The sequence below is a fragment of the Ornithorhynchus anatinus genome, chromosome 11 (genome assembly GCF_004115215.2).
Source record: "Ornithorhynchus anatinus isolate Pmale09 chromosome 11, mOrnAna1.pri.v4, whole genome shotgun sequence".
NCBI lineage: Eukaryota > Metazoa > Chordata > Mammalia > Monotremata > Ornithorhynchidae > Ornithorhynchus > Ornithorhynchus anatinus.
Window position 1 is genome coordinate 59,821,080 of NC_041738.1, and position 27,716 is coordinate 59,848,795.

The 27,716-nt window shown below is 54.9% G+C and overlaps 1 protein-coding gene across 5 annotated transcripts; it reads right to left on the reverse strand.

Moving 5' to 3' along the window:
- Nucleotides 1–1,408: 1,408 nt before the first annotated feature.
- On the reverse strand, nucleotides 1,409–27,419 carry MPP2 (membrane palmitoylated protein 2). Of its 5 annotated transcripts, none has more exons than XM_029075836.1 (13): nucleotides 26,798–27,419; nucleotides 21,574–21,640; nucleotides 14,167–14,267; nucleotides 13,671–13,730; nucleotides 13,199–13,348; nucleotides 11,017–11,244; nucleotides 9,534–9,665; nucleotides 9,242–9,347; nucleotides 9,087–9,155; nucleotides 8,145–8,306; nucleotides 6,024–6,226; nucleotides 4,904–5,032; nucleotides 1,409–4,445 (listed from the first exon to the last, which is right to left on the reverse strand). In XM_029075836.1, exons 2-13 carry the CDS (start codon nucleotides 21,602–21,604, stop codon nucleotides 4,269–4,271), a joined length of 1,548 nt encoding a protein of 515 aa, XP_028931669.1. In that variant the 5' UTR covers nucleotides 21,605–21,640; nucleotides 26,798–27,419; the 3' UTR covers nucleotides 1,409–4,268. The 5 variants fall into 5 exon arrangements, with proteins under 5 accessions (XP_028931669.1, XP_028931667.1, XP_028931668.1 ...); XM_029075834.1 differs by having other exon boundaries at nucleotides 13,578–13,730; XM_029075835.1 differs by having other exon boundaries at nucleotides 14,149–14,267.
- Nucleotides 27,420–27,716: the final 297 nt, after the last annotated feature.

The following is a 27,716-nucleotide window of genomic DNA, read 5'->3' on the forward strand; positions in this document are numbered from 1 at the left end:
GGATAAGCCTGGGCCTGGGAGTGGGACACCTGGATTCTAGTCACCTTAAAAAAGTCCTCTGTGCCTCAGTGTTCTTACCTGTAAAATAGGGATTAAATGTCCGATTTCTCTCTCCCTTAGCTTGTGAGCCCTGTATGCTCAGAGAGTTTCTGATTTTCCAATACTATATCTACCCCAGGACTAGTTTAGTGCTTGGCACATTGAAATGCTTAACAAGTACCTCAATTGTCATTTATATTTATTACATGAAAACAGCATGAAGCTGTTATTACTGTTATTATTATTATTCTTTTATTGTTATTATTATCATGAGAAACAGTTTGGCCTAGAGAATAAAGCACCGGCTTGGGAGTCAGAAGGACCTGTTTCTAATCCCAGCTCTGTCACTTGCCTGCTGTGTGACTTTGGGCATCTCACTTAGCTTCTCCTTCTCTGGGCCTCAATTACCTCATTTGTAAAATGGTGATTAGGACTGTGTCCCATGTGGGACATAGACTATGTCCAACCTGGTTAGCTTGCATCAACCCCAGCACTTAAAACAGTAGTTGGCACAAAGTAAGCACTTAAAAAGTACCAGAAAAAAACAAACACACAAGGATACAAACAGGAACAACACTCCAGTGCACATGTGCGTGCGCACACACACACTCACACCTTACACATCCTCTAGTCACAACATCTAATGATTTCGTTTTAATTTTGTGTATCTATGTTGTGTTTTAATGTTTCACCATTCCTGATGTGTGTGCTTCCACTCCTTTCTTCCCACTTATACTCTTAGATTGTGATCTCTGCAAAGGACACAAACCATGTTTAATTCTCTGCTGTGTATTCTCTCCCAGTGCTTAGTACAGTGTTCTGCATGCAGTAAGTGCTAAATAAGTACTATTACTATTATTGCTGCTACATGCACGATCAGAAATGCACACAAGCAAACCCATACATAACTATCCTACAGACCCAGGATCCCAATCCTAAGGCTTTGCAGCTAGAGCACCGGGCTGGGAGTCAGAAGGACCTGACTTCTAATTCCAGCTCCACCACATGTCTACCATGTGACCTTAGACAAGTCACTTAACTTCTTTGGGCCTCAGTTACCTCATCTGTAAAATGGGGATTAAGACTGGGAGCCCCATGTGGGACAGGGACTGTGTGTAACCTGATTACCTTGTACCTACCCCAGTGCTTAGAATGGTGCTTGGCACATAGTAAGCGCTTAACAAGTACCATAATTATTATAGTCCTCTCCTCAATCTCGCATTCTGCTCCTCTAGCTTCTGTGTTCCGCATCTCGACTCCCTCCTAGGTCTCTCCCCCCTCCCAGCACCCACCCTCTTGGGCCCAAATCCCTTTGATTCCCTCCTCCCACTCCAACCCTAGTCCTCCAGGACACAGCACACACTCCACCTTTAGTCTGGAAATTTAATCAAAGAGCAGAAAGAGCCTGAACAGGTGTGTCCCTGCCGGTGGGAGTTGGGGAGGGTCTAGGCCAGGGGTGGGAGGGGCCCGGAGAAAGGAATCCTATGAATATCAAACAGTCGGTACAAAATTCTAAAACTGAAGGCAGCCGGGGCAGTCTCACACGGGACACATGTGATACAGATGCACACACACGCATGGAGCATGCAGGGGTGGTCCAGACCCATCTGGGGCCTCCCCTGGCCACCGGGCAAGTGAGACTGGATCCTTGGGCAGACCAGGAAGTTGGCTAGAGGCGAAGGGCTGGAGGCAGGGGGCAGAGGGAGGGGAGAAAGCTGGCACTCTGACCCAGGTATGGGGAGGTGGGGAGAGTGAGTGGTTCAGAAATGCCACCCACCTCAGCCATTTCCAGGCACCTACTGCCCTCTTTCCCTCTGGTATTGCCCATGGGGTCCACTTGAGCACTCACTGTCTCTCCCCATCTCGACCCCAAGTTTTTAGTTTCTTACTTGGGGGGTCTCCAGCTTTAACGGAAATTTGGGGATGGGGGAGATTCAGACACTGGAGCAAAGGTCATAGGTATGACTCTGGTAGCTGTAGAAAAGTGTGGGGAAGGGGAGGGGATCCTAGCCCCTAAGCTGACCCCCAACATCAGGGGTCCCCATAACTGATTTTAGTATTAGAGACTCACCTCAGAGGCCAGCCAGAAGACCCTCCAAGAATGTCCAGCCCAGCATGCCTCCTTCTATCAGTCAATCTCAGTAGTATTGACCAAGCCCCTATCCTGGGTGCAGCACTGTACTGAGCGTCTGGAAAGAGGTAACTTTCCAACTGGTCACTCACCTACTTTGTCCTGGGCAAGTGACCCCTGAGTGAGCAGAAGGGGGAGGAAAGGGCACTGATTTCCCCCCATGGTGGGGAAAGGGGTGGGGGAAGTCAAGAGGAAGCTTGTCAGGTGTTTGAAATCTCCTTCGTGATTGGACTTTCCAGATCAGAAACCAACTCAAGATTCACCACCACCCCAACCCTGGTCCCAATGTCCCACGATGGATCTACCTCGGGAATGGGCCAATGCACATGCCGTGGACCAGTCCATCAGAAAAATGAGGGAGTCAGCAATCTGGGAAAACTCGTCCTCTCCCACTCTCTCCAGGAAAGTTATGGTGAGGGAGGGGGCTGGAAGAAGGATTTGGAGGGGGTAGAGCTAGTTACAACAGACCTGGGAAACAATTTTTTGACACACCATCTAAAGGGAAATGAAAATTTCAGGCAGAACCATAGCATATACAGTGACAGAGGTGGTCAGAATGAGAGGCAGGTGAACTGGTCCAGGAGAGCAGAGAAAGCAATATGGGGCTCATCCCAGCCCATCTGCACCCACAATCCACCCCTATTCTGTACTCAGTGACAAGTTGATATTTACAATATAATAAATCTATTTAAACTACTTGTAACAATGGTTACATTTATTCTCTCTCTCCTGGAATGGACTGTCTTGGTCGCTCTATCCAGCCTCTAGCCTTCTGGGGCTCCCAGTCTTCCCTCTCTACCAAGAGCCCTGAGATAGCCCACCTAGGGCTTTCAGGGCACCTACTGCACCTCCTGAGAGATATGACCAATGCTTCAGCAAGAGGGAGTGCAGTTAGAGAGCAGGAAGGACCGTGAGAGTGGGAGGAGCTGTCCACAGGAGGAAGTTGACCACCTATAGCTTTGTCCTAGGAGAGACAGCCCCCCGCCACCCCATCTGTCTAGAGTGAGGGGTCCTGCAGCCTGAGGGGAATCGATGAAATGACCTCTGACATTTCAAAACCCAAAATGACTGTTCTTTTGAAACCGAGCTCTTCCCCAAGCTCACCCTTTGGGAATGGCTTGGGTTGGGCAGTGTGGGGTTAGGGGCTCAGCAGGCTGTCTCAGATTTCAGAATCAGAAACCCCTGAAAATTATCTTCCAGTCCCTTCTGAACCCACCTTCCAACCCCCAACCCTATCTCCTTGGAAGTGTCCGAGTCCTTGTGAACTCGCACTAGCACCTCTACGTGGCATCGGTGCCCAGAACCCTGCCAAGTGCCAGACAGGGTAAGGTGGTGAGCCTCCATGCCCCCTGGGTAAGCTGTGCCCCGGGGAGGTCGTCCCGAGGTCTCTCTCCTTTGCCCACGTCTCCTGACCTCACTGGGCTCATCAGTGTTGGGTGCTGCCATGCAGGGATCTGGGCAGAAACCTTTCCCTGCAGCCTGAACCCAGACCCTGGTCAAGATGGTTAATAGCTGTGCCCCACCGCCCCCACCTCCAACACCCCGGCTCTGCCATCTTCATTCACAGGACTTGGGGGGACAGAGCGGAGCCAAGGGAACAGGGCGGGGCCAGCCTGAGTTTCCCTTTGTACCCCACAGAGAGGCCTGGCAGTGAACAGCTGAGGATTGAGATGGGGACGGGGCTGGAGGGAAGGAACTCAGAAAGTCCACTACCCCTGGAATGCTCAGGGATTGACTTCTCAAGTTTCTGGTTCCCCCTGACTCAGGCACTGACTGGCTCCCCGAGTCAGCTTGGCTCAGGTCTGGGTAGAAGCCAGAACATCTGGTGGACAGGCCAGGCAGCCCCTGGGTGCAGCATGCTGGTGGTTGAGGGGTGGGGAGATGGAAAAGGAATGGACAGCACCTGGGCACAGAACCCCACAAATGCCCACCCCCCAACAGGGTTTGCCTCATCAGGGCTGGCACCCCCCAAAATTTCTGGTCACCAGGGAGGGAGCCCAGGACAGGACCTGGGATGGCGGGGGCCTAGAGACCGTGCCCGGCACCGGATCTGGAGGGTTTCGGGAATCGGCGGGCAGAGCCAGGCCTGCGGGGGGGCTCAGTAGACCCAAGAAACAGGCACCCACTGGGGTTCGGACCGCAGCTTCTCCATCGCTCCCTGCAGGTCACGGAAGGTCCGCTCCAGGTTGTCGTTGACCAGGCACAGGTCGAAGTAGTGCCCGTAACCCCTCTGGATGCGCGCACTCTCTTCCACCGTCCGCTTCAGATCCGCCTCCTGCCAGAGACCATGGGCCCAGTCATTAGTGACCTCCGGTCCTCCCTGCCTCCCTTACCCCAGGCCCCACTGGCCCATGTGGGGAAGCTTGTTGTGGGCAAGGAATGTGTCTGTTTATTGTTGTATTGTCCTCTTCCAAGAGCTTAGTAGTAATAACAACAATAATGGTATTTGTTAAGTGCTTACTACATGCCAAAGCACTGTTTTAAGTACTGGGGTAAATACCAGGTAATCAGGTTACCCACGTGGAGCTCACAGTGTTAATCCCCACTTTACAGATAAGGTAACTGAGGCACAGAGAAATTAAGTGACTTGCCTAAGGTTACACAGCAGACAAGTGACATACTCTACACATAGTAAGCGCTCAACAAATATGACTATCAGCAATGCCCCCTACCCGGCTGGGAACACCCCACCCTTGTCTGGCAAGATACAGGACCCCCCAGGCCCACCCTCACCGTGAGTTGTTTGGTTGTGATGCCACTGTCCAGAGCTGCCCGGTTCATGGCTCGCAGAGTCTCTGAGTCCGGAGCCCCGATGAACACCACATAGGGCACGAATTCCGCCGTCCTCAGTACCTTCACCGCCTGCATGGGGCCAGAGGTGGGAGGGTAGGGAAGGTCAGAGACCTGCTGGGGGCCACCTGAAGGATACGATCTGGGCCAACTCCCCCGAGGAACCAGCCCCACTGCCTCAGGGCCTATTGGATCCAACTGCCCCTTGGATCAGGAATGAAGAGGCGAGCTGACAGAGGAATGTGGCTTGCGGGGGGAACCATGGGCTGGGAAGTGGCAGTCTTTGGGGTGGGGGGCAAGGGGATTTCCGGGACTCTGGACGTGGGGAGAGGCTGGGATCGTGAACCCATCTCTAGATGGAGGGAAGTGGGAGACAGTATGGTGCATTCTTCCCTGGGGCCGGGAGCAGGTAGGGTTGGGGTGGGTAGGGTTGGGGTGAGGCACAGAGCAGGGGTAAGAGCATGAAGCAGAGTGGCTTAATGAAAAGAGCACGTGGTAGTCAGAGGATGTGGGCTCTAATTCCGGTTCCGCCACTCGTCTGCTATGTGGCCTGGGGCAAGCCACTTAATTTCTCTGTGACTCAGTTACCTCATCTATAAAATGGAGATTAAGACTGTGAGCTCCACATGGGACAATAACCTGATTACCTCATATCCCCCCCAGATCTTAGAACAGTGCTTGGCACACAATAACTGCTTAACAGATACCATCATTATTATATTAATGTCTGTCTCCTCCCCTCTAGAGATGAGTTTGAGTTGGGGCTGGGCCGGGAGGGTTGGAGAGTGGGGGCGAGGGCTGAAGCTACTAAAAGGATTGAGACTGGGCCTGGAGAGGGGTGGAGGGTGGCAAGGGCTGGGGTCAGGAGAGGGTGAGGGATGGGGAGCTAACCATGCAGGGGTGGGGGTGGGGAGGGGGCTGGGGTTGGGGCTAGCCAAGAAGGGGTTGGGGCTAGAGATGGGGCCAGGCAGGGCTGGGATTGGGCCTGGGGAGGGATTGAATTGGGAAGAGAGGGCAAGGGCTGGGGGCAAGAGAGTGTTGGGATGGGCACAACCGACCACACCTGGGGGTAGACATCGAGAATGCACATCTTGCCAGCTGCCACCACGCGGCGGATGGAGTCGATGCGGGTCCCGTACAAGTTGCCCTCGTACTCCCCATGCTCCAGGTAACGACCAGCCTTGATGTCCGCCTCCATCTCTGCCCGCGACACAAAGCTGTAGCCCTGGCCCTCCTTCTCCAAGTCCTTGGGCTTCCGTGAGGTGTCTGCAGGGGGCAGGGAATCAGGTCACGGACTGGGCCCTGGACACAGGCACGGGCACAGATGGAGGGCCTCAGGCACGGACCTTCTCGGGGACCCTCAGACCCACCCAGGGACCAGATAGGGCACTGGTGCCCAAGCAGAGACATGCTTGGGTTGGATAGGGTGGGGAGGAGGGCACATATAAGCTGGATGTAGAGAGGAAGGCATCCACGTGCAGGGTCGGGTAGAGAGGAGGGCACACGTGCAGGATGAGGTGGAAGGAAGGCACAGACAAGCAGGGTTGGGTGGAAGGAGGGTACGCATAGGTACAGTGAGGTGGCAGGAGGGCACAAACATGAGGTGTCGAGTGGGTATTTAGACCCCCATGTGCTCAGATCCAGAAAAACAATTTACAGCCAAGGTTACAGAAAATGCAGGAAAGTGCAGTAACCCACACCCGGATGGGCAGAAAAAGAAAAAGAGTAATGTGATCTAGTGGAAAGAGCACAGCCCTGGGAACCAGAGAACCTGGGTTCTAAACTCTGCGCTGCCACTTCTCTGCAGTATAACCAGAGGCAAGTCACTTCACATCTCTGTGACTCAGTTCCCTCATCCACAAAGTGGGGATTCCATCTCCGTTTGCCCTCTTACTTAGACTGGGAGCTCCATCTTCTCCAGCACTTACTCCAGTGCTTAGCATATAGGAAGCTCTTAACAAATTTTATCATTATTATTTTTTTTATTATCATTAGAGCCCTATGTGGGAGGTGATTATCTTGTATCTACTCCAGTGCTTAGTACAGTGCTTGGCAGATAGTAAGAACTTAAATACCATACTACTAATTATTATTATTTAGAAAATCATCCCAAAGCCCAGTCCCACCATCTCTCTCCATCTCTGTCTCTTCCTCTGTGTCTATCTCTCACCTAATTAAAGAGACAGGTCGTAGTCCTCACTTGTTCTGCCCCCACCCCCCGGACATCCTCTTCCTGCCTGCCCCCTTGCCCCCCGTCTGGGTATCCCCAGGAAAGCCACGTGGCCTGGTGGAAAGACCTCGGGTCTGGAAGTCAGCGACCTGAGTTCCGATATTGGCTCTGCTACTTGCCTGCTGTGTGACCTTGGGTAAGTCACTTCAGTTCTCTGTCCCTCCATTTCCTCATCTATAAAGGGAGGGTTATATACTTGTTCTCCTTCAAACTTCTTGGTGAGTCTCATGGAGGACAGGGACTGTGTCCGACATAATTAATGTGTATCTACCCCAGTGCTTGGTAACAGTAAGTGATTAACAAATAGTATGGTGTAGTGGATAGAGCACGGGCCTGGGAGTCAGAAAGTTCTAATCCCGTTGTTGGGTAGGGATTGTCTCTGTTACCGAATTGTGCTTTCCAAGCCCTTAGTACAGTGCTCTGCACACAGTAAGCGCTCAATAAATACGACTGAATGGATAATCCCGGCTCCGTCACTCGGTGTGACCTTGGGCAAGTCACTTCACTTCTCTGGGCCTTAGTTACCTCATCTGTAAAAAGGGGATTGAGACTGCGAGCCTCATATGGGACAAGGACTGTGTCTAACCTAATTTGCTTGTATCCACCCCAGCGCTTAATACTGTGCCTGGCACATAATAACTGCTTAACAAATACCATAATTATTATTATGGTTATGATTATGATCAGCTCTTTATGGTTATGATTATGATCAGCTCTCCCGGGAGCCTACCCTTAGTCAGGGCACAATAGTTCCTTGTTGCCACCAGGGGACGCCAGAAATACAGCACCAGCAAACAGGTGCATCTCACTTCCACAACGCGCTCTCTTTCTTTTTCTCTCTCTTTCTCTCTCTCTCTCTCTCTCTCACCCCTCTTTCCCCTCCCCCAGCAAGTCCCCGCTCCCTGGCACGCTGGTCGACCTCCCCCCACGCCCATCCCGAGATGCCCAGCTTACAGGGCACTGTGGTGCCATAGCGTGCCTGGTCCCACATGATCAGCTTGTTCTTGAGACTGCGCCGGCCCACGCCCTGGGCCCCGATCAGAACCAGGGTTTTCCGGCGGAACGGGGGCATCCGGGCCACCTCCTCGTAGATCAAAAGCTCGTGGCGATCAAACTCTGGGGGAACATGGCGAGCGTGCCCCTCAGCCTGGCTCGGGGCCAGGGGCACAGAAGAAGGGAACGGGGTAATGGGGAGGTGCCCACCGGGTCGTGACCTGGGAGTGGGAGGGACCGGGAGCGGGTGCAGTGTGGCCTAGCGGAAAGAGTGCAGGCCTAGGAGTCAGGGGTCCTGGGTTCGAATCCCAGATCTGCTATTTGCCCGATGCGTGACCTTGGGCAAGTCACCTAGAGAAGCGGCGTGGCTCAGTGGAAAGAGCACGGGCTTGGATTCTAATCTCGGCTCCGGCACTTGTCATCTGTGTGACTTTGGGCAAGTCACTTAACTTTTCTGGGCCTCAGTTACCTCATCTGTAAAATGGAGATGAAGACTGTGAGCCCCATGAGGGACAACCTGATCACCTTGTATCCCCCCAGCGCTTAGAACAGTGCTTTGCACATAGTAAGCGCTTAACAAATTCCAACATTATTTCTTAACTTCTGAATGCCTCAGTTCCTCATCTGTAAAATAGGGATTCGATATCTGTCTTCCTTCCCCACTACTCTGTGAGCCCCATGGGTAGGACAGGGACTGTGTCCCAGCCGATTATCTTGTATCTACAAAGGCATTCAGTACAGTGCTTGGCACATACTAAACGTTTAACAAATGCCACTTTTGTTGTTATCATCATTATTATATTAGGCGGGTCATGTCTGAGACAGAGGGAGGGGAGGTGGGCATAGTGGGAATTTAGAGTGTCAAGGGAAGGGGCGGGCAATACCCGGGCCCTGGGCACCTACCCGCGTTCTTAGTGGTGAGATACATCATCCTCTTCTTCTTCTTGCCCGAGATGCTGCCACACAAGGCCCCTGGCAAGGAGCAACGTGAGGAGTGAGGACAAGGTGCCCAAGGTGGTTGGCAGGGACACTGTTTATGGAGGACCCCAGCCTCTTACCTGACGTGGGCGTAACCTCCACATCCCGCTTGACAAAGGCTTTCCTCTTCTCTTCCAGCAGCTGGCTGGGTACCAGGCCCGCGCTGCCCCCCTGAACGTGGCAGGCCTGCAACAACCGCTGCCTCCGTGAGCTTGGCACCGCCTGCTGGGGACCCCCCTCCAACCTCCACCACCGTCTCCCTCCGTGCCCACCGAGCCCCTTCGTGCCCGCCTGGCACCAGAGCGAGTGAGGTGCCCGGGTGCGTGCCCAGCGGGCACGGAGGTTCCGTGCCCACGACGCAAGGGTGCCCACCTGCCACCAGTTGGGGTCGTCCTGATTGACGATCTGTAGCAGGTCTCCAGCGGTGAAGCCCAGCCCCGCCTCCTTGCAGGGGATCAGGGTATCCCGGGCGGGGTCGTAGTCAAAGTGGCATTTCACAAACACCTGCGGGGGTGGGGAGAGGGTAGGAGGACGTGGCCGTGGGGTGGGCAGAGAGAGGGGAGCTTCTCGGGGGGAGGGGCACCTCGAGAAGACCAGGGGAAGATGGTATACCAACACTTGTGGGGTTGGCGTCTCACTGTTGTAGTTTCCCAAGCTCTTAGTTCAGTGCTCTGCACACAGTAAGCGCTCGATAAATACGATTGTCTGCCTGCACACAACCTCGAATACACACACACTCACATACTCACAGAAACACCCCCCCACACACACACCTCCAGAGGCTGCTTGCCCCTTTAAAGCGGTTGGGGGTAGGGCTCCAGCCGTGCCACTCCTGCCACCCGCTGCCGTGCCAGGCGCCTTTCAGTGCCCAGACAAAGGACAGCCTGGTGGGGGGCAGGATCTGGGCTGTCTCCCTCCGCCCCGGGCTTCCTTTCGTTCGCTGGGAAGACTGCCCCACCAGCCCCACCAACCTCCCTAGGGGGCACTTTGTGGTCCGGGGGGGAGGGGCGGGGGTCCTCTTGGGTTACCATGCCTTCCCCCTCCCACTCTCCATTCCCTTTCCCAACTCTCTTTCCCTTTCCCTTTCCCCCCTTCCCTCTGACGTCAACCTCCCTGCTCTCTAATTGGCCTCTGAGTACCCGGAGGGAGGTGCAGAGCACATGCACACGCAACCCATTTCCACTTGCCTGGGTGCACACAGCCAGTGCACATGTGTGCATCATGCACGTAAACATGCTACTGTAAGCCCAGACCCACGTCCCCCATGTGTTCTCATAAAAGATGTTATTCATTCAGTTATATTTATTGAGCCCTTACTGAGTGCAGAGCACCGAACTAAGTGCTTGGGAGAACACGATACAACAATAAACAGACACATTCCCTGCCCACAACGAGCCTGCAGTCTAGAGCCGGGGGAGAGAGACAATAATATAATAATGATGGTATTAGCGCTTACCGTGTGCCAAGCGCTCTTCAAAGTGCTGGGCACAAAGTAATACAAGGTAGTCAGGTTGCCCTACTTGGGGCTCACAGTCTTAATCCCCATTTTACAGATGAGGAAACTGAGGCACAGAGAAGTTAAGTGACTTGGGTCACACAGCAGACAAGTGGCAGAAGCGGGGTTTGAACCCACATCCTCTGACTCCCAAGCCCATGCTCTTGCCACTAGGCCATGCTGCTTCTAATATAAATAAATAAATGATCATACACGTACCCCTACCCTTCCCGAATCCCCACAACTGTGGCCTGAGGAGGAGAAGCAGCCGGGGGCACCTCACCTGGCAGGATGCCAGTGCCCGGGGCCTCAGGTAGTGAGAGAGGGTGCCCCCTAGGGCCAGGGGAGCATGGCACCTACCTGGCGGGGCAGGTGGGGCTCCTGGTAGCTGGGCAGGATCTTGAGGACCACGCTGCCACTAGCACTGCGGAGCAGCTCCTGCAGCCCCCGGGGGTCACTGCCCACCTCCTGCCCGTTCACTTCCTTGATGACATCGCCCACGTGTAGCAGCCCCTGCTGGTCCACCATGCCCCCGTGCAGGATGCGAGCAATCACCAGCTCTCCGCCCTCCACGCGGAACGTCACGCCCTGTTGGAGGTCAGGGGTAATAATAATTATGATGTTCATTCAGTGCCGTTATGTTCTGACTGTTCTGAGTGCTGGCGTGGATACAAGCAAATAGGGTTGGACACGGTCCCTAATCCCACGTGGGATTACATTTTACAGATGAGGGAACTGAGGCACAGAGAAGTGAAGTGACCTACCCAAGGCCACACAGCAGGCAAGTGGCGGAGCCGGGTTTAGAACCCATGACCTTCTACCTCCCCGACCCATGCTCTATCCCCTATGCCATGCTGCTTCTCATATGTGCCAAGCTATGCTTGGGGTAGATGCAATGCAATCTAATAAAAATGATTATTGTATTATGTGTTAAGTGTTTACTATGTGCCAGGCACTGTTCTAAGAGCTGGGGTAGATACAACATAATCAAGTTGGACACAGTCCCCGTCCACATGGGTTTCACAGTCTTAATCCCCATTTTACAGATGAGGGAACTGAGGGACAGAGAAGTGAAGAGACTTACCCAAGGTCATACAGCAGATGAGTGGTGGAATCAGGATTAGAACCCAGGTCCTTCTGACTCCCAGGCCCAAGCTCTATCCACTAGGCCAAGATGCTTCCCTGAGGTTGGGGCACCGGTCTCCACGGTCCCCTGTCTGCACCCACTTTCAGGGGAGGGAGTCCCCCAACACCGCTCAGCAGCCCCCCTTTGCCTGGGGGTGGGAGAGGCAGGGCATGGGGGTTGGGCTGAGCAGGGATGATGCAGAGCAGGGGAGGGTAGCAGAGGGTGGTGGGCCACAGCGATTGGCTTGGATCCACCAGTTATTAGAGCGGCAATAACTGGGGGTGGGACCACGGGCGGATGAGCAGGGAGTGGGCTGATCTGAGCAGGGAGGGTTGTGGGATGAGCAGGGAGGGAGGCGGGATGAGCAGAGAGGAGAGCCTTCTCCCCATGCCACCCATTGTGCATACCAGTGAGCTGACTGCATCGCATCTACCCCAGAGCCTAGCACAGCGCTTGGCACATATGAGAAGCAGCATCGCCTAATGGATAGAGCCCGGGCCTGGGAGTCAGAAGGACCTGGGTTCTAATTCTGGCTCCACCACTTGCCTGCTGTGTGACCAAGGGGAAGTTTCTTCACTTCTCTGTTTCTCAGTTATCTTATCTGTAAAAGAGGGATTAAAACTGTGAGCTCCTTGTGGGACAGGGACCGAGCCCAAACTGATTATCTTGCATCTACCCCAGCGCTTAGAACAGTGCTTGACACTGTTTGTAAGGGTTTAACAAATACCATCATCATTATTAGTAGTAGTAAGCTCTTCACAAATACCACAAGCATTATTATTATTTTTAGTTTTAGTAGCAGTTGTAGTAAGTTAAGACTGCAGGCCCTAAGTGGGACAGGGACTGTGCCCAACCTGATAATCTTGCATCTACCCTAGTGCTTAATACAGTGCCTAGCACACAGTAAGAGCTCAACAAAAACCACAATTAGTAGTAGTAGTGGTAGGTCATGGGTTCTGCCACCTGTCTGCTTCCCTCCTTCTAGACTGTGAGCCCACTGTGGGCAGGGATTGTCTCTATTTGTTGCTGAATTGCACTTCCCAAGTGCTTAGTACAGTGCTCTGCCCAGAGTAAGTGCTCAAAAAATACAATTGAATGAATGAATGAAACTTGGGCAAGTCACTTCACTTCCCTGGGCCTCAGTTACCTCATCTGCAAAATGGGGATTGAAACAGTGAGCCCCATGTGGGACAGGGACTGTGTCCAACCGGATTTGCTTGTAGCCACACCAGCACTTAGTACAGTGCCTGGCACATAGTAACCACTTAACAAATACCACAATTTAATAGTAGTATTAGTAGAGTCCCACATGGAAGCTAGGCCTCTAGCTCTGTTTGTTCCCCTCCGGGCCCACCCTCGGCCCCCTCCCCAACCCTGACCCGACCTCCCCGCCGCCTCACCCCCCGGCATCCTCACCAGGTGCTCGCCCGCTGCCTTGCGGACTCCCACCATGCGCACGGCATCTGGGGGCACAGGCTGGGCATTCAGTGTGGCGTCCAAACCGGGGCTGGGGGGTGGCGTCTCATAGCTCTTCGAAGCAACTGAGTCGTGGGTCTCCAGGAGGGACTGTGGAGGGTCCGAGGGTGGTGGGCCGGGGGCCAGAGCCCGCCTGCTACCTGCCCACAACCCGGTCCTACCCACCACTTCCTACCTCCTCTCTCTTTCCATCCCACTTAAGGTTCCCTCCCCCAACTCCCTCCCGGACCCTGGCCCCTTCCGACCCACCTCCCTGAGCCCACAGTCTACATCCTGGACCCCGCAGCCCAGATCCCGGAGCCCGGAGCCCGCACCCCACCTGGAAGTGGGGCTCCTGCAGGAGGAGCACGAGCTCGGCAGCGGTGGGGCTATGGGGTGCCAGCTGGGCCAGGTCCCCCAGGATGTCCCTCACCAGCTCTATGTTGTCTCCCCGCACAGCTTCCAGCTTGGTCTCCTCCAGCCGCTCGTGGGCCTGAGGAGGGGTTGGGGGGTGAGGGGAGGGTAAGGGGGGATGGTAAGGGGGGAGGGTGGGGGCAGAGTACCCGACCACTCCCTAGGGAGTCTGGCCCAGCCACAAGGTTCAGCTCGGGACCAGCTTGGGATGCCCCTTCCCTCCCCAAAACACACACACACACAGACACACACACACACACACATAGAGTACCAGGGGCTCCAGAATGGCAAAGAGGCACAACATGGCACCCCAGAGGCTCCAGCAGATGCAAGATCCCAGGTTGGCCATAGGCAGGGATGGTGTAGGCACACATGCACACACATACATTCACACACACACACACACCCCCCACACCCCCCCCACACACACATCCCCCCCAGCTCCCCCCTTCCCCAGACCCAGCCCTGAGCCCATCCACCTCCCCAGACGACTGTACCTTCGCCAGGGATCTTACTATTGGACTTTCCATGATGCCCCTGAGGAAGATGAGGTCCAGCTCGGCGGCCCCAGCAGAGTGGGGCAGGCAACCCAAGTTGTCCAGCACCTGCTGCATCGCTGCGGGATAGGGAGGGAGAGAAGGAGGAGGAGGGAAGAAGGAGGCGGAAGCCAGGGGTTCCAGATGGGGTCAGGGGAGCCATACAGACACGGGGCAGGGTCGTTACAGACCGGAGATGGCAGGCGGGGGCAGGGGGATTACAGACAAGGGATGGAGATTATAGATGGGGGATAGAGGGGTTACAGTTGGGAACAGGGGGATTACAGAAGGGAAACAGGGAAGTTAGAGGCAGGGGGTGAGGGAGTAACAGATGGGAGATAGGATTTATAAGTGGGAAATGTGGGGTAACAGACAGGGGACAGAGGGGTTACAGATGGGGGATAGGTGACATTAGACCATCAGAAGCCATGGGCCTGGCCAGGACCAAGAGAGAGATGGGCCCAGAATTGACACAAGACCAGAGGTGGGGACCCTTGCCATTCTCTGGACCCCTAACCCTCATTGCCATGGGACCCCTCACCCCGGCGGGGTGGCGGGGAGTGGGCATGGCTGTGCCCTTGCCCCTCTGCAACCCACACGAGGTGGCCCAGTGCCATGAGAACATTTAGCCATGGCTCGGCTCAGAGGGAGGAGGATGGGGTTCCACTTTTCGCCACTGCCCCTGGGTGGTTTATGGGAGGCATAGGGGCACTAGTGGGGTCTGGGCACCCGAGTCTCCCCAGGAAGGGCCTGGAAGTTGGGGGACAGAGTGGTGATGCTGCCCTAACAACCCCGAATCCTCCCCTCCTCCACCCCCATCAGAACCACTCCCACTATTCATTTCCCAGCCTCCTATCTGTTTCTTCCCATGAGACCTGGGAGAGGTGTTCATTCATTCAATTCATTCGATTGTATTAATTAAGCACTTGGCAGAGTACGATAGAACACTGAGGGCATTTCCTGCCCACAACGAGTTTACAGTTTAGAGGTAAAGGATGGGGATCAGCTCCTGCCTAACTGGCACAGAGAACTGCCATCCTATCAGTGCCCTGTGGAGGAAGTTGGGCAAGACTTGTGGGAGAAGAGGATCCAGGAATTGGAAGGGGATGTCATTACCCACTCCGGCCCACTGGTGCCTGCTTAAGCTGGGGGGTGGGTGGAGGGTGACTTCGGGTGGGAGCAGAGTTGAGGTAACCCTTTTTCCCTCGCTGGTGCTGGGCTCATTCATTCAATCGTATTTATTAAGCGCTTACTGTGTGGAGAGCACTGTACTAAGCACTTGGGGGAATATAAGAGAATGATAATCAGACACATTCCCCACAACGAGTTTACAGTCTGAGGCCCAGAGTAGCCAGGAATAGGCGGGAGTCCTAGCTGCACCCCTTCCCCTCCTCCCTGGGTTCATCCTGCCCCCACCCTCCCCTTCTCCAGCCCCATCCACCCACCTTCCCAAATCCCCCATAGGGATGGGCAGGTACCCCAGCGCCCTTTCCCTTTTTCTATCTAATTCCAGAAGCCAGCCCCATGGCAGGACTGTAGTAGGGAAAGACGCCCAGCCTGGCTCTGGAAACAGTCAAAGCAATAGTTGGAGTAACGGTATTTATTAAGCATTTACTAAGTGCAGAGCACTGTACTAACCGCTGCAAAGAATACATAGGTACGACTTAGACACGTGGAAGACTGTTGGGTGCTGTGCCCATCCTCCCATGAATGAGGTAATGTCCCTCTGGCACACTCTTTCCCATCCCCAGAAGCAGCGTGGCTTAGTGGATAAAGCACGAGCTTGAGAGTCAGAGGACATGAGTTCAAATCCCGGTCTTGCCACTTAATGGCTGTGTGACTTTGGGAAAGTCACAACTTCTCTTTGCCTCAATTTCCTTATCTGTAAAATGGGGATTGAGACTGTGAGCCCCACATGGGACAACCCGATTACCTTGCATCTACCCCAGCGCTTAGAACAGTGCCTGGTACAAAGTAAGCGCTTAACAAATACCATCATTATTATCATCCCCTCCTTCCTGAACGGCAGCTTCTCTCGGCTTCCTAGGGTGGGGCATGGGGGAGGGGAGATAATCTGCCCCCTCGCCTCTCTCCTCCTGCCCCCAGCCTCCAGATCTCATCCATGCTCTTTCCTGACCTCCAACCGGTAGGACTAAACGGCCACACCCACTTCTAGACCCCAGCCGAGAAATCCTGGTGGCGTCCTCCACCAAACCAGGGAAATAGTAGAATTAGCTGAGTCCCCGCAACACAAACACACTCTTCCAACTGCACGTCTGCACCAGGTTGTCCTTGTCTTGTTTTCCTCCAAACCTACTGTTGGAGCCGGGGGAGGGAGCGTCAAAACAAAATCCCCGTCCTTTCCCGGAGCTCTCTTCCCCCCGCCCCCCACCCCCCATACACACACTGCTCTCTATCCGACCAAGGGGGGACTCAGGCGAGCTCAGTCTCCGAGGAAGTGCCGAGGGCTGGACTGAATCTGGGGCCGGGACTGGCTGGAGCTGGGGCTGGGATGGGCTAGGCTAGGGCTGGGGTAGGGCTGGATTGGGTTTGGGGCTGGGGTCGGGCCTGGGGCAGGAGTTGGGGATGGGCTAGGATAGGGCTAGAGCAGGTCTGGATTGGGTTTGGGGATGGGGTCGGACCAGGGGCCAGAGCTGGGCATGGGCTAGGCCAGGGACAGGGCTGGGGTTAGAACGGGTGACGTCCACCCAGTCCGCCCCCCACCCCCCCGTCTCCCTCTCTCCACCCCAACCCCAACCCGCTGACCCCAGACCCCTAGCAATGGGGTTGGGAGGTTGGGAGGGATCAGCAGTCAATCGATCAGTGGCATTCACTGAGCGCTTACTATGTGCAGAGCATGCACTAAGCGCTTGGGAGAGTCCACTACAACAGAATTAGCCGCCACGTTCCCTGCCCAGAGCGAACTGACAGCAGCCGAGCCCCTAGCAGAGCCCGAAGCCCCTTCCCCTTCCAGAGGGCACCAGGCTGCTCACGCTGACCCCTCCCCACTGTCCATCCCGCCCACCGCCCCTCTACCTTCCCTCCGAAGCTCGTCTTCCTCGGAGGAGCCGAGGGAGAGTCCCTCGAAGGACTGACCGCTCCCCGCGGCTCCCGCCATGTCTGCTGGGTCTGCCAGGAGCCGGGAAGGGGGGCGGCGGTGGAGGAACCGTCAAGACCCCCCTCCCTCCCCATTACCACCACCCCCATCCCAGTTCCTAGCCTCGAGCCAGCCAATGGGAGGGTTCGGTCGTCCAGGACGCTGCCCGGATTGGCAGGAGTCAAGATGGGCACGGACTGGCAGAGGGGTTGAGGGGAGGGTGATCGGGAAGGGGGGGGGAAGGGGGCTAGAGGCGAATGGGAGGGAGATTGGAGGTGGGGGGGGAAGAGGGAGGGGAGAGAGGAGGCGGGAGGTGGCTGGGAAGAGGATAGGAGAGGTGTATGGGGAAGGGAAGGAGGGTGTTGGGTGGAGGGGGAAATTTGAGTGGGGAGATGGGGAGGGTGGCTGGGGAGGGGAGGGGGAGGGGGCTTGATGAGGTGAAGGGGGGAGGGGGCTGAGGGGAAAAGGCAGGATGGTTAGGGAGGAGAAGGGGAGGTGATTGATTGGTTGATTGATTGACTGAGATGGGGGAAGGACCTGAAGATTGGAAGGAGAGGATAGTTAGGGGTGGTCGAAGAGGGAAGGGGGTGGTGGCTGAGGAAGGAAGGATTCTTTCACTCAGTCGTATTTATTGAACGCTTACTCTGTGCAGAGCACTTTTACTAAGCGCTTGGAAGAGTACAATACAATACACAGACACATTCCCTGCCCACAACGAGTTTACAGTTCTTTGGGGAAGGGGGTGGGGGGAGACATTAATATAAATAAATACATTGGAGGGGATGTGGGGATGTGGCTGAAGTAGTGGATGGAGCCCGGGCCTGAGAGTCAGAAGGACAGGGGTTCTAATTCCGCCTCCTCCGCTTGTCTTCTATGGGACCTTGGACAAGTCACTTCACTTCTCTGTGTCTCAGTGACTTTATCTGTAAAATGGGGTTCGAGACTGTAAGCCTCACGTGGGACAGGGACTGCATCCAACCCGATGTGATTGTATACACTCCAGCGCTCAAGCAATACCATTAATAAGTGCTTAACAAATACCATTATCATTATTATTATTATTAAAAGGGAGGAAGGTAGCTGCGGATGGGGAGGTGGCTAGGGAGGGAGGGCTGAAGGGGTCTGAGAAGCAAAGAAAAGTTCACCAGTCTGGGAGTCAGAGGATCTGGGTTTTAATTCCGCCTTCACTGTGTATCTGTTTAACTTAACTTCTCTTTGCTTCAGTTTCCTAATCTGCAGAAATGGGACTTAAGACTGTGAGCCCCAGGTGGACTGTGGACTATGTCCAAGTTCATCAGCTTGTATTTACCTCAGCACTTAGTACAGTGCCTGATACATAGTAAGCACTTTAAAAATATCATAAAAAAGAGGGGAGGAGTGAAGAACAGGTCCACAAGGGACACCACACACGGAGCAGATGCTCCTTGGGTTAACCCAAGGTGTGTGGAGGGGGGTGTGGGACTGGCCCCTCATACCCTTAGTTTGGCACTCAAACTGGGGCGATCAACCTGGCTATCAGGTCCCCAACTCAGGCCATGCTGCTTCTTCCCTCACGCCCAACCCCCAGCATCGCCTACCCACTTTTTGACGCCCCCCCACTCTGGGCCTTGCCTCCCAGCAGCATTAGCTAAGCAGGGAGCATGATGTCCGAGTAGATACAGCACGGTCCTGGGAGTCAGAAGGACCTGGGTTCTAATCTCCATTCCTCCACTGCTGTGAGCTTGGGCAAGTCACTTCACTTCTCCGTGCCTCAGTTACCTCATCTGTAAAATGAGGATTAAGACTGTGAGCCCCATAGGGAACAGGGACTGGGTCCAACTCGATTAGCTGGAATCTATCCCGAGGCTTAGAACAGTGTTCAGCACAGAGTGAACGCTTAACAAATATCATCATTGAGAAGCAGCATGGCGTAGTGGATAGAGCACAGGCCTGGGAGTCAGAAGGTCATGGGTTCTAATCCTAGCTCTGCCACTTGCCTGCTATGTGACCTTGGGCAAGTCACCCTAACTTCTCTGGGCCTCAGTGAACTCATCTGTAAAATGGGGTTCGAGACTCTGAGCTCCATGTTGGACAGGGACTGTGCCCAACTCAATTTGCTTGTATTCATCCCAGCGCTTAGTATAGTGCCTGGCATATAGTAAGCGTTCAACAAATACCATAATAATTATTATTATCAGTGGGCTGGGCGGGCAGGAGGGGGCTCGGGGACACCCGGGGAGAGGGGGTGCGGGTCCAGACAGGCGGGGCGGGCACCGAGACCAGGGCACCGACGCAATGCCCAGGCCGCCCCCAGGGCTGGGCTCCCGGAGGGAATCGCACGGTTGCCATGGCAGCAGGCGAGGGTACACACAGCCGCCTATTAAGGCAGGGACGGGAGACATTTAAAGAGACCTCGCTGGCAAGATCACCTCCTCTGCGACACCGCCCCCCTACCCACCCCCTACCCTCCCCCTCTTCCTGGAGGCTCTGGGCTGGGGAAAACCGGTTTAGGAACGGTGGTGGTGGGGCTGGGGTGGACAGGGAGGGCATCCGGATGGGGGTGAGTGGGGGTCGGGCAACTGCAGGGGCGAGAAGGGCTTGCAAGGAGGCGGGGCCCCCAGAGTCTGGGAAAGGGGGGCGGGGGGGAGAGGATGATCATCTCCCCCCGACTTTCCCTCATCTCCCACTCCCTTCTGCGTCGCCCTGACTCGCTCCCTTTGCTCTTCCCTCGTCTCCCCACCCCACAGCACTTATGTCTTTATCTGTCATTTTATTTATATTGATGTCTGTTTACTTGTATCGACGGCTGTCTCTCCACCCCCGCACTCCCCCACCCCCACTGTGAGCCCACACTCGTTGGGGGGAGGGATTGGCACTCTATTGCTGCACTGTACTTTCCCAAGCGCTTAGTACAGTGCTTTGCGCACCATAAACTCTCAATAAATTTGATTGAATGAATGAATCAATTCCGCGTCATCCTGACTCGCTCCCTTTGCTCTTCCCCCCTCCCAGCCCCACAGCGCTTATGTATATATGTATATATCTATAATTCTATTTATTTATATAGATACCTGTTTACTTGTACTGCTGTCTTCCCCCCTCCCCCCAGACTGTGAGCCCGTTGGGGGAAGGAACTGTCACTCTTTATTGCTGCATTGTACTTTCCCAAGCGCTTAGTACAGTGCTCTGCACACAGTAAGCACTCAATAAATACGATTGAATGAATGAATGAAGGCGGCTTGCCTATCCATCTCTGCCTGCCTGTGTCCATCTGCGTTTGCGAGACCAATGACCGCCCCCTCCCCCGTGGCTCCGAGCTAACCGAGAGCCGAACCGGGGGCAGGGACCCCCGCCCATCAACTCGGAGAGACGCCTGTAGACCCTCCTCTTCCTCCTCCAACACCGGACCCCCGATCTGGCAACCTCTAGCAGCCAGAGGCTGGATCTGGGTTCTAATCCCGATTCCGCCCCTTGTTTGCTGCGTGACCTTAGTCAAATCACTTCACTTCTCTGGGCCTCAGTTCCCTCATCTGGAAAATGGGGATGAAGACTGCGAGCCCCATGTGGGAAATGGACCGCGTCCAACCGGATTATTTCGTCACCGGATCAGAGGTCATGGGTTTAAATCCCAGCTCGCCCGCTTGTCAGCTGTGTGACTTTGGGCAAGTCACTTTACTTCTCTGTGCCTCAGTTCCCCTATCTGTAAAACGGGGATGAAGACTGTGAGCCCCACGTGGGACAACCTGATCACCTTGTATCCTCCCCAGCGCTTAGAACAGTGATTTGCACATAATAAGCGCTTAACAAATGCCATCATTATTATTATTATTTGTATCTACCCCAGTGCTTAGTACAGTGTCTGGCACATAGAGTATAATCAATTCTACTTAAAAAAAAATCGGGCTGGAGCGGTTTAGAGAAAGACCCTTGCTTGGGGGGGCAGGGGCTACCGTGGGGTGGGAACCCCTGGAGAGGCATCCGGCTGATTTGCGGGGAGGGGCCAGCTCGGGCATCTCCGCTCGATCTCTCTCATGTCTCTCCGCAGCAAGCGCTCGGTTTCCATGGCGACCGAGGGGCGCCGGTCCCGAGAAGGCGGCGGGAGGAAGCCGGACCTCGACGCCTGAGGCAGGGATGGGGGCATCTGCTTGGGGCCTTTCTCCCTACGGCGTCTCCCGGGCATCTCTCCCTGGCATCTCTCCCAGCCACAGATGCTGATCTGCTGATGCCCTCTCGCCTGGTCGGAGGCCGAGCTGGGAGATGCCCCGGAGTCCCTCGCCCCCGCCCCGGACCGTCATCGTCGCCGTGCTTACCAGACTCGGAGTTGGCGGCAGCCACGGGCATGGCGGCGGTGAGGCTGGAATTGGCTGATGGCCACTCCTGGAGAGAAGGAGGGAGTTCAGATGGATGGGGGCGGGGAGATGGGCAGGGGACGGGAGGGGCAGAAAGGAAGGCAAGTAAGACCTTGGGATGGGCCCCAACCCCTGTGAAAAGACCAGATGACCCTATGGCAGTAATAATAATAATAATCACGGTATTGTTTGTTAAGCGTTTACTATGTGCCAAACACTGTACTAAGCACTGTGGTAGATACAAGGTCATCAGGTTGTCCCACGAAGGGCTCACAATCTTAATCCCCATTTTACAGATGAGGTATGAGGTAACTGTATGAGCTAACTCTGAGGCACAGAGAAGTTAAATGACTTGCCTAAAGTTACAGAGTTGACAAGTGATGGAGCTGGTAGTGAATTCTAGCACTCTGATCTGTCTGTCGGTCACCCCACCGAAGACAGAAGGAGGGGGGAGAGGAGGCAGAAGCCGAGTTGGCATGGGGAGGGATCAAGTGGAGTCCCGGCAACATCCTAGGTCCCTCTGGCTTTGGCCGGGGTTTCTGGAAGCCTAAATCTCCCGATCCGGTTTCGGGGGACCCAGAGGGCAGCGGGCCGTGTTGGATCAGAGAGCCCAAAGCCCATGGAACCGAGGACTTGGAGCCCCCACCAGCGAGAGAGGAGAGTGAGAAGCCCCCAGCAGTGAGGGAAAAGGCCTTCAATCCTCCAGCAGCGAGGGGAGCCGGGATTGGAGTAGTATGGCCCACATCCGGGATATTCGGCCTGACCTGCCTCCTTCAGCCCCATGGCACTCAAGGGGTTAAGGCAATCTGCCCGGGGTGGAGGGTGCCCTAGGCAGGTGGGAGGTTGCCAGGATGCTGCCGTGGGGGAGTGGACAGGGCGGGGCACTGCCCCTGCCCCCAGCTCTTAGGACGGACAGGCTGGCAACATAAAACCCTAATTCCCAGTTGCCATGGGAACAGGGAGCCTGCGGATCATGGAGCGATTGGGGGTGGGGGGTGAGGGATGGGGATGGGGGGAAGCTGTAGAACAGCTGGCACTGGCAACCCCCCCCCCCCGCCCACACACACAAACACACACATCGCCTTCCTGCCAGTTGTGCCCTAATGATGGAGGTGGGGTAGGGCCAATCCCACCATCCCTCCTCTGCTCCAGCTCCTGGACTCCTTTCTACCCATCATCTCTGCCCACCACTGACCTTCTGGCCCCTCTTCTGCCCCAGCTCCTGGACTCCTCCCCACCCATCATCTACTGCCCCTCCAGTTCTTCGTGGCCCCAGGAGGGCCAAGTCTACTCGGGCAGCTGCAGGCCCCAACTGAGGTTGGGGAGAGCCAGGGTTAATTGGGATCCCGTCCCCAGGGGGCCTCTTCTTTCCCTCTCCCTGCCCAGGCCGGGACCTACTGAAATATGGGGGAGGGGTGCAGCCAGCTACCAGTCAGTGCCAAGGTTGGCACTGAGCCACCAGGACCAGGACCAGGAAAGAGGTGGCGTTCAGCCTCACGAAGAGCTAAAAACAGAACCCAGGTGTCCAGGTCCCTGTGCCCAGAACTTCCCTCCTCCCTCTCCCTGAGTCCTGCCACTGGCTGCAGCGGCACCCTTCTTGGCAAGGCTCAGTTTACCCTTGCCCCTGGAGGAGCCCAACGGCCACAAGCTGGCAGTGCCAAGAGACCCACAGAGGATGTATCAGGGAAAGCAGCATGGCCTAGTGGGTAGATCACGGGCCTGGGAGTCAGAGGGCCTGGGTTCAATCCCGGATCCGCCACTTATCTGCTGTGTGACCTTGGGCAAGTCACTTCACTTTTCTTGCCTTGGTTACCTCATCTGGAAAATGGGGGCTTTCCCCAATTTAATTGCTCATTTTCTTTTCTCCCACTCCCTTCTGTGTCGTCTTTGCACTTGGTTTGGCACCTTTTATTTACCCCTCCCTCAGCCCCACAGCACTTGTATACATATCCGTAATTAATTTATAATAATGTCCATATCCCTCTCTAGACTGTAAGCTCATTGTGGGCAGGGAATGAGTCTTCCAACTCTGTTATATTATACTCTCCCAAGCACTTAGTACAGTGCACTGCATATAATAATAATAATAATGTTGGTATTTGTTACGCGCTTACTATGTGCAGAGCACTGTTCTAAGCGCTGGGGTAGATACAGGGTAATCAGGTTGTCCCAAATGAGGCTCACAGTCTTGATCCCCATTTTACAGATGAGGTAACTGAGGCACAGAGAAGTGAAATGACTTGCCTACAGTCACACAGCTGACAAGTGGCGGAGCTGGAATTCGAACCCATGACTCTGACTCCCAAGTCCGTGCTCTTTCCACTGAGCCACGCTGCTTCTCTGCACGCTGCATTTGATAAGTGCTCAGTAAATACAGTTGCTTGGTGGATAGAAGACTGTGAGCCCCAAGTGTGATCAGTTGTAGTCATTCATTCATTCAGTCGTATTTACTGAGCACTTATTTGTGTGCAGAGCACTGTACTAAGCGCTTGGAAGAGTATACTATAACAGACACATTCCCTGCCCACAACGAGTTTACAATCTAGAGGAGTTGTAGCGACCCCAGGGGCAAGAACAGTACTTCTGGAACATAGTAAGCGCTTTATAGCACTTATGTACATATCTGCAATTTATTTCCATTAATGTCTGTCTCCCCTTCTAGACTGCAAGGACCGGAGCCTGCAACAGGTTTAATGATAGCGGTTCAACCAAGCACAGTACCAGGGCCCCAGGCTCCAGTGGCCAGAGAAACACCACCCTCATTCCTGACTGCCCTCCCTCCACCTCTGCCCTTTTCCCCAGGCACCACTGTCAGAGAGACTGGAAGCTCCTTGAGAGGAGGGATCGTGTCTAACAACCGGATTGAACGATCCCCAGCGCTTAGTACATAGCTCTGCACACAGCAAGTGCTGAGCAAATACCTTCGATGTATTCATATAAATGTCTGCCTCCCCCTCTAGACTGTAAGCTCCTTATGGTCAGGGAACATGACTAATAATTCTGTTGTAGTCTCCCAAGCGCTTAGTGCAGTGCTCTGTTCTCAGTTCTCCTGTTCTCCCTCCTACTTAGACTGTGAGCCCCTTGCGGGATAGGGACTGTGTCCAACCTAATTCACTTGTATCTATCCCAGCTCTTAGAACAGTATTGAGCACAGAGTAAGCATTTAAAAAAAAACATTAAAAAAAAAAGTGGTAAGAAGATATGGGGCCACCTTCTCCTCGTTGGCCCCCTCAACTCTAGACTATGAGCTTGCTTTGGAATGTGTCTATTATATTGTTATATCGTACTCTCCCAAGTGCTCTGCAAACAGTTAGCGCTCAATAAATACGAATGAATGAACTCTACTCTCTCTGGCAGCTCGAAGATGGGGATTTAACGTAGAAGTCTCCAGTGGGGATGGCAGGAAGGGAGAAATGCTCCATCACTTCCATCCTGGGGGTCTGGAGAGTGAGCCTAGGTCCACGGAGCCGTTGTCCACTACAATCAATCATATATTGAGCTCTTACTGTGTGCAGAGCACTGTATTAAGTGCTTGGGAGAGTACAATATAACAGAGTTGGTAGATACATTCCCTGCCCACAATAAGCTTACAGTCTAGAGGGGGAGACAGATGTTAATAGAAATAAATTATGGATCAGTACATAAGTGCTGTGGTGCTGAGGGTTGGGTGAATAGCGGGAGCAAATCCAAGTGCAAGGGTGACTCAGAAGGGAGTGGGAGAAGAGGAAATGAGGGTTTAGTTAAGAAGGCCTTTTGGAGGAGATGGGCCTTTCATAAGGCATATTACAACCCCTTCCCTCCCCAGGACTGGTGGGAACAAGGTCCTCAGAAAGATGAGGTCCATGTGTCATAGGGGGGCCAGAGTGGGCAGAGGAAGGGTGAGGTGGATAGCCTGAAAGCACACCTCTGGGAGGCAGAAGGAAATGGGTTCTAATCCTGGCTCGGCCACTTGTCTGCTGTGTGACTTTGCACCAATCACTTCACATCTCTGTGCCTCTGTTACCTCATCTGTAAAATGGGAATCAAGACTGTGAGCCCCATGTGGGACAGGGACTGAATCCAACCTAATTTGCTTGTATCTACCCTAGGGCTTAATACAGTGTCTGGCACTTAGTAAATGCTTGACAAATGCCACAGTTATTATTGTGGACATTAGAGGAATGGAGGGGACAGATGGTGTGTGTGCTGGGGGTGGGGGGGATGGGCAGGCACTGGAGATATAGAGTGGGTGGATACACAACAGGGAGATGAATGGGGGCGGGGGTGGAGCAGACCCCTGCAGGGTGGCCAAGGGTCGAGCGAATGAGGTTCATTCATTTTGGACAGAGCACGGGCCTGGGGGTCAGAAGGTCGAGGGTTCTAATCCCAACTCCACCACTCATCTGCTGTGTAACCTTGGGCAAATCAATTTACTTGTCCGCGCCTCATTTACCTCATCTGTAAAATGGGGATTGAGACTGTGAGCCCTCACATGGGACAGGGACTGTGTCCAACCCGATTTGCTCCATGGCTCAGTACAGTGTCTGGCACATAGTAAGCGCTTAACAAATACCATCATTATTCTTATTCATTCCATCGTATTTATTGAGCACTTTTACTGTGTGCAGAGTCGTGAACTAAGGGCTTGGGAGAGGACAACAGAATAATAGATACCTTCCCTACCCGCGGCGAGTTTATAGTCTAGAGGGCCGGGAGCGTTGTCCAACCCGACGACAGTGTGTGCGTGTGCATTTGTGTGTGTTGTGGGAGATAAAAAGAAACCTCTAAAGCCTGTGAAAAAGCGACCCAATGAGGTCATCCAGAGAACCAGGGAGCCTGCCCCCGCTTCTGGCCCCAAATCCAAACCCCAAACCTTGCACCAGCCCCAACTCGGGGCATCCCGGGGACCCTCCCTGCCCGGGGGTCCGGAGGCCCGGGTCCGAGTGGGAGCCCACCCCTCACCAGGGAATCCGGGGGGCTGGGGATGGGGGAGCCTGGCTGTGCCATCCCTAGCCCCCCCGGCTCGGCCGGTCCTTACATAACTACATGTTGCTCTGCCATCTCGGGAGCGGGGGAAGGATGGAGGCCTCGGGTGCGGGCCCGGCTTCCACCCTCGCCGGGGTCCCGCACTGCCCATCCCGCGGACCCTGGGGCCTCACCCCCCGCCCCCGCGGGAGGGACAGGCCGAGGCTGCGGGGCGTCCTACCTGTGCCCGGAGGGGTCCGAGGCTGGGGTGGCGCTGCCGGGGTCCTGGCCGGAGGAGGTGCGGGAGGAGGTGCGGGTCCTCGAGCCCCGCAATCGCCGCCCCGGGCTCCGGCGGAATCTTAAAAGGGCAACGCCGGCTGGGTGCGGGGGAGCGGGCCCACCGGCGGGAGAGGCGGGATGACGGTTGCGGGAGGAACCTCGTTGCGGCTGCGGGGCCCGGCGGGGAGCTGGGGACTCCTGGGTCCTCGGAGCTTTGCACGGACGGGGCTCTTAAAGGGGCGAGGGGGCCAGCCGGGGAGGCCAGCGGTGCGGGGGCGGTGGGAGATGCGGCCGGAGTCCGCTCTGTCCACCCCCGACACGCACAGATCCGCACACACACGGACCCACACACGCACCCCTCTCCCCGACCTCTTCGAGTCTGCAGGAAGAGCGAGCACGGTGGAGCGGAGCCCCTCCCGCTGATACCTGCCTCAGTTTCCTCGCGTGTGGCTATGTGCGTGTGCGTGCGTCTGTGTGTGCGTGCGCGTGTGTGTACAGCGGATGGGGAAGATTTGCAGAGACAGGAGTCCGTCTCTAGCACCGTTGTCCTCCTCCTCCTCCTCTTTCTTTCTCCTCCTCTTCCTCTCCTCCTCTTCCTCCTCTTTCTCCTCCTCCTCTTCCTCCTCTTCTTCTCTTCCTCCTCCTCTCCCTCCTCCTCTTCTTCCTCCTCTCCTCCCTCCTTTTCGTCTCTTCCTCCTCTTCTTCTCTTCCTCCTCTTCTTCTTCTCTTCCTCCTCCTCCTCTTCCTTCTCCTTAGGGGGCCAGCCAGATCTCTCCCTATCTTCCGCTCATTTGTATATATTTTTATTACCCTATTTATTTTGTTAATGAGATGTACATCCCCTTGATTCTATTTATTGCTATTGTTTCTGTCTCCCCGAT

Coding starts and splice junctions, on each gene's coding strand:
- MPP2 (XM_029075833.1), bottom strand. CDS start 17,305: ATGGCGGGAGCCGCGGGGAGCGGTCAGTCCTTCGAGGGACTCTCCCTC. Junction 9,666..11,016: donor AGCCCCACCTGCCCCGCCAG/GTAGGTGCCATG, acceptor CCACCCCCGCAG/GTGTTTGTGAAATGCCACTT. Junction 4,446..4,903: donor TCACAACCAAACAACTCACG/GTGAGGGTGGGC, acceptor GGTCTCTGGCAG/GAGGCGGATCTGAAGCGGAC.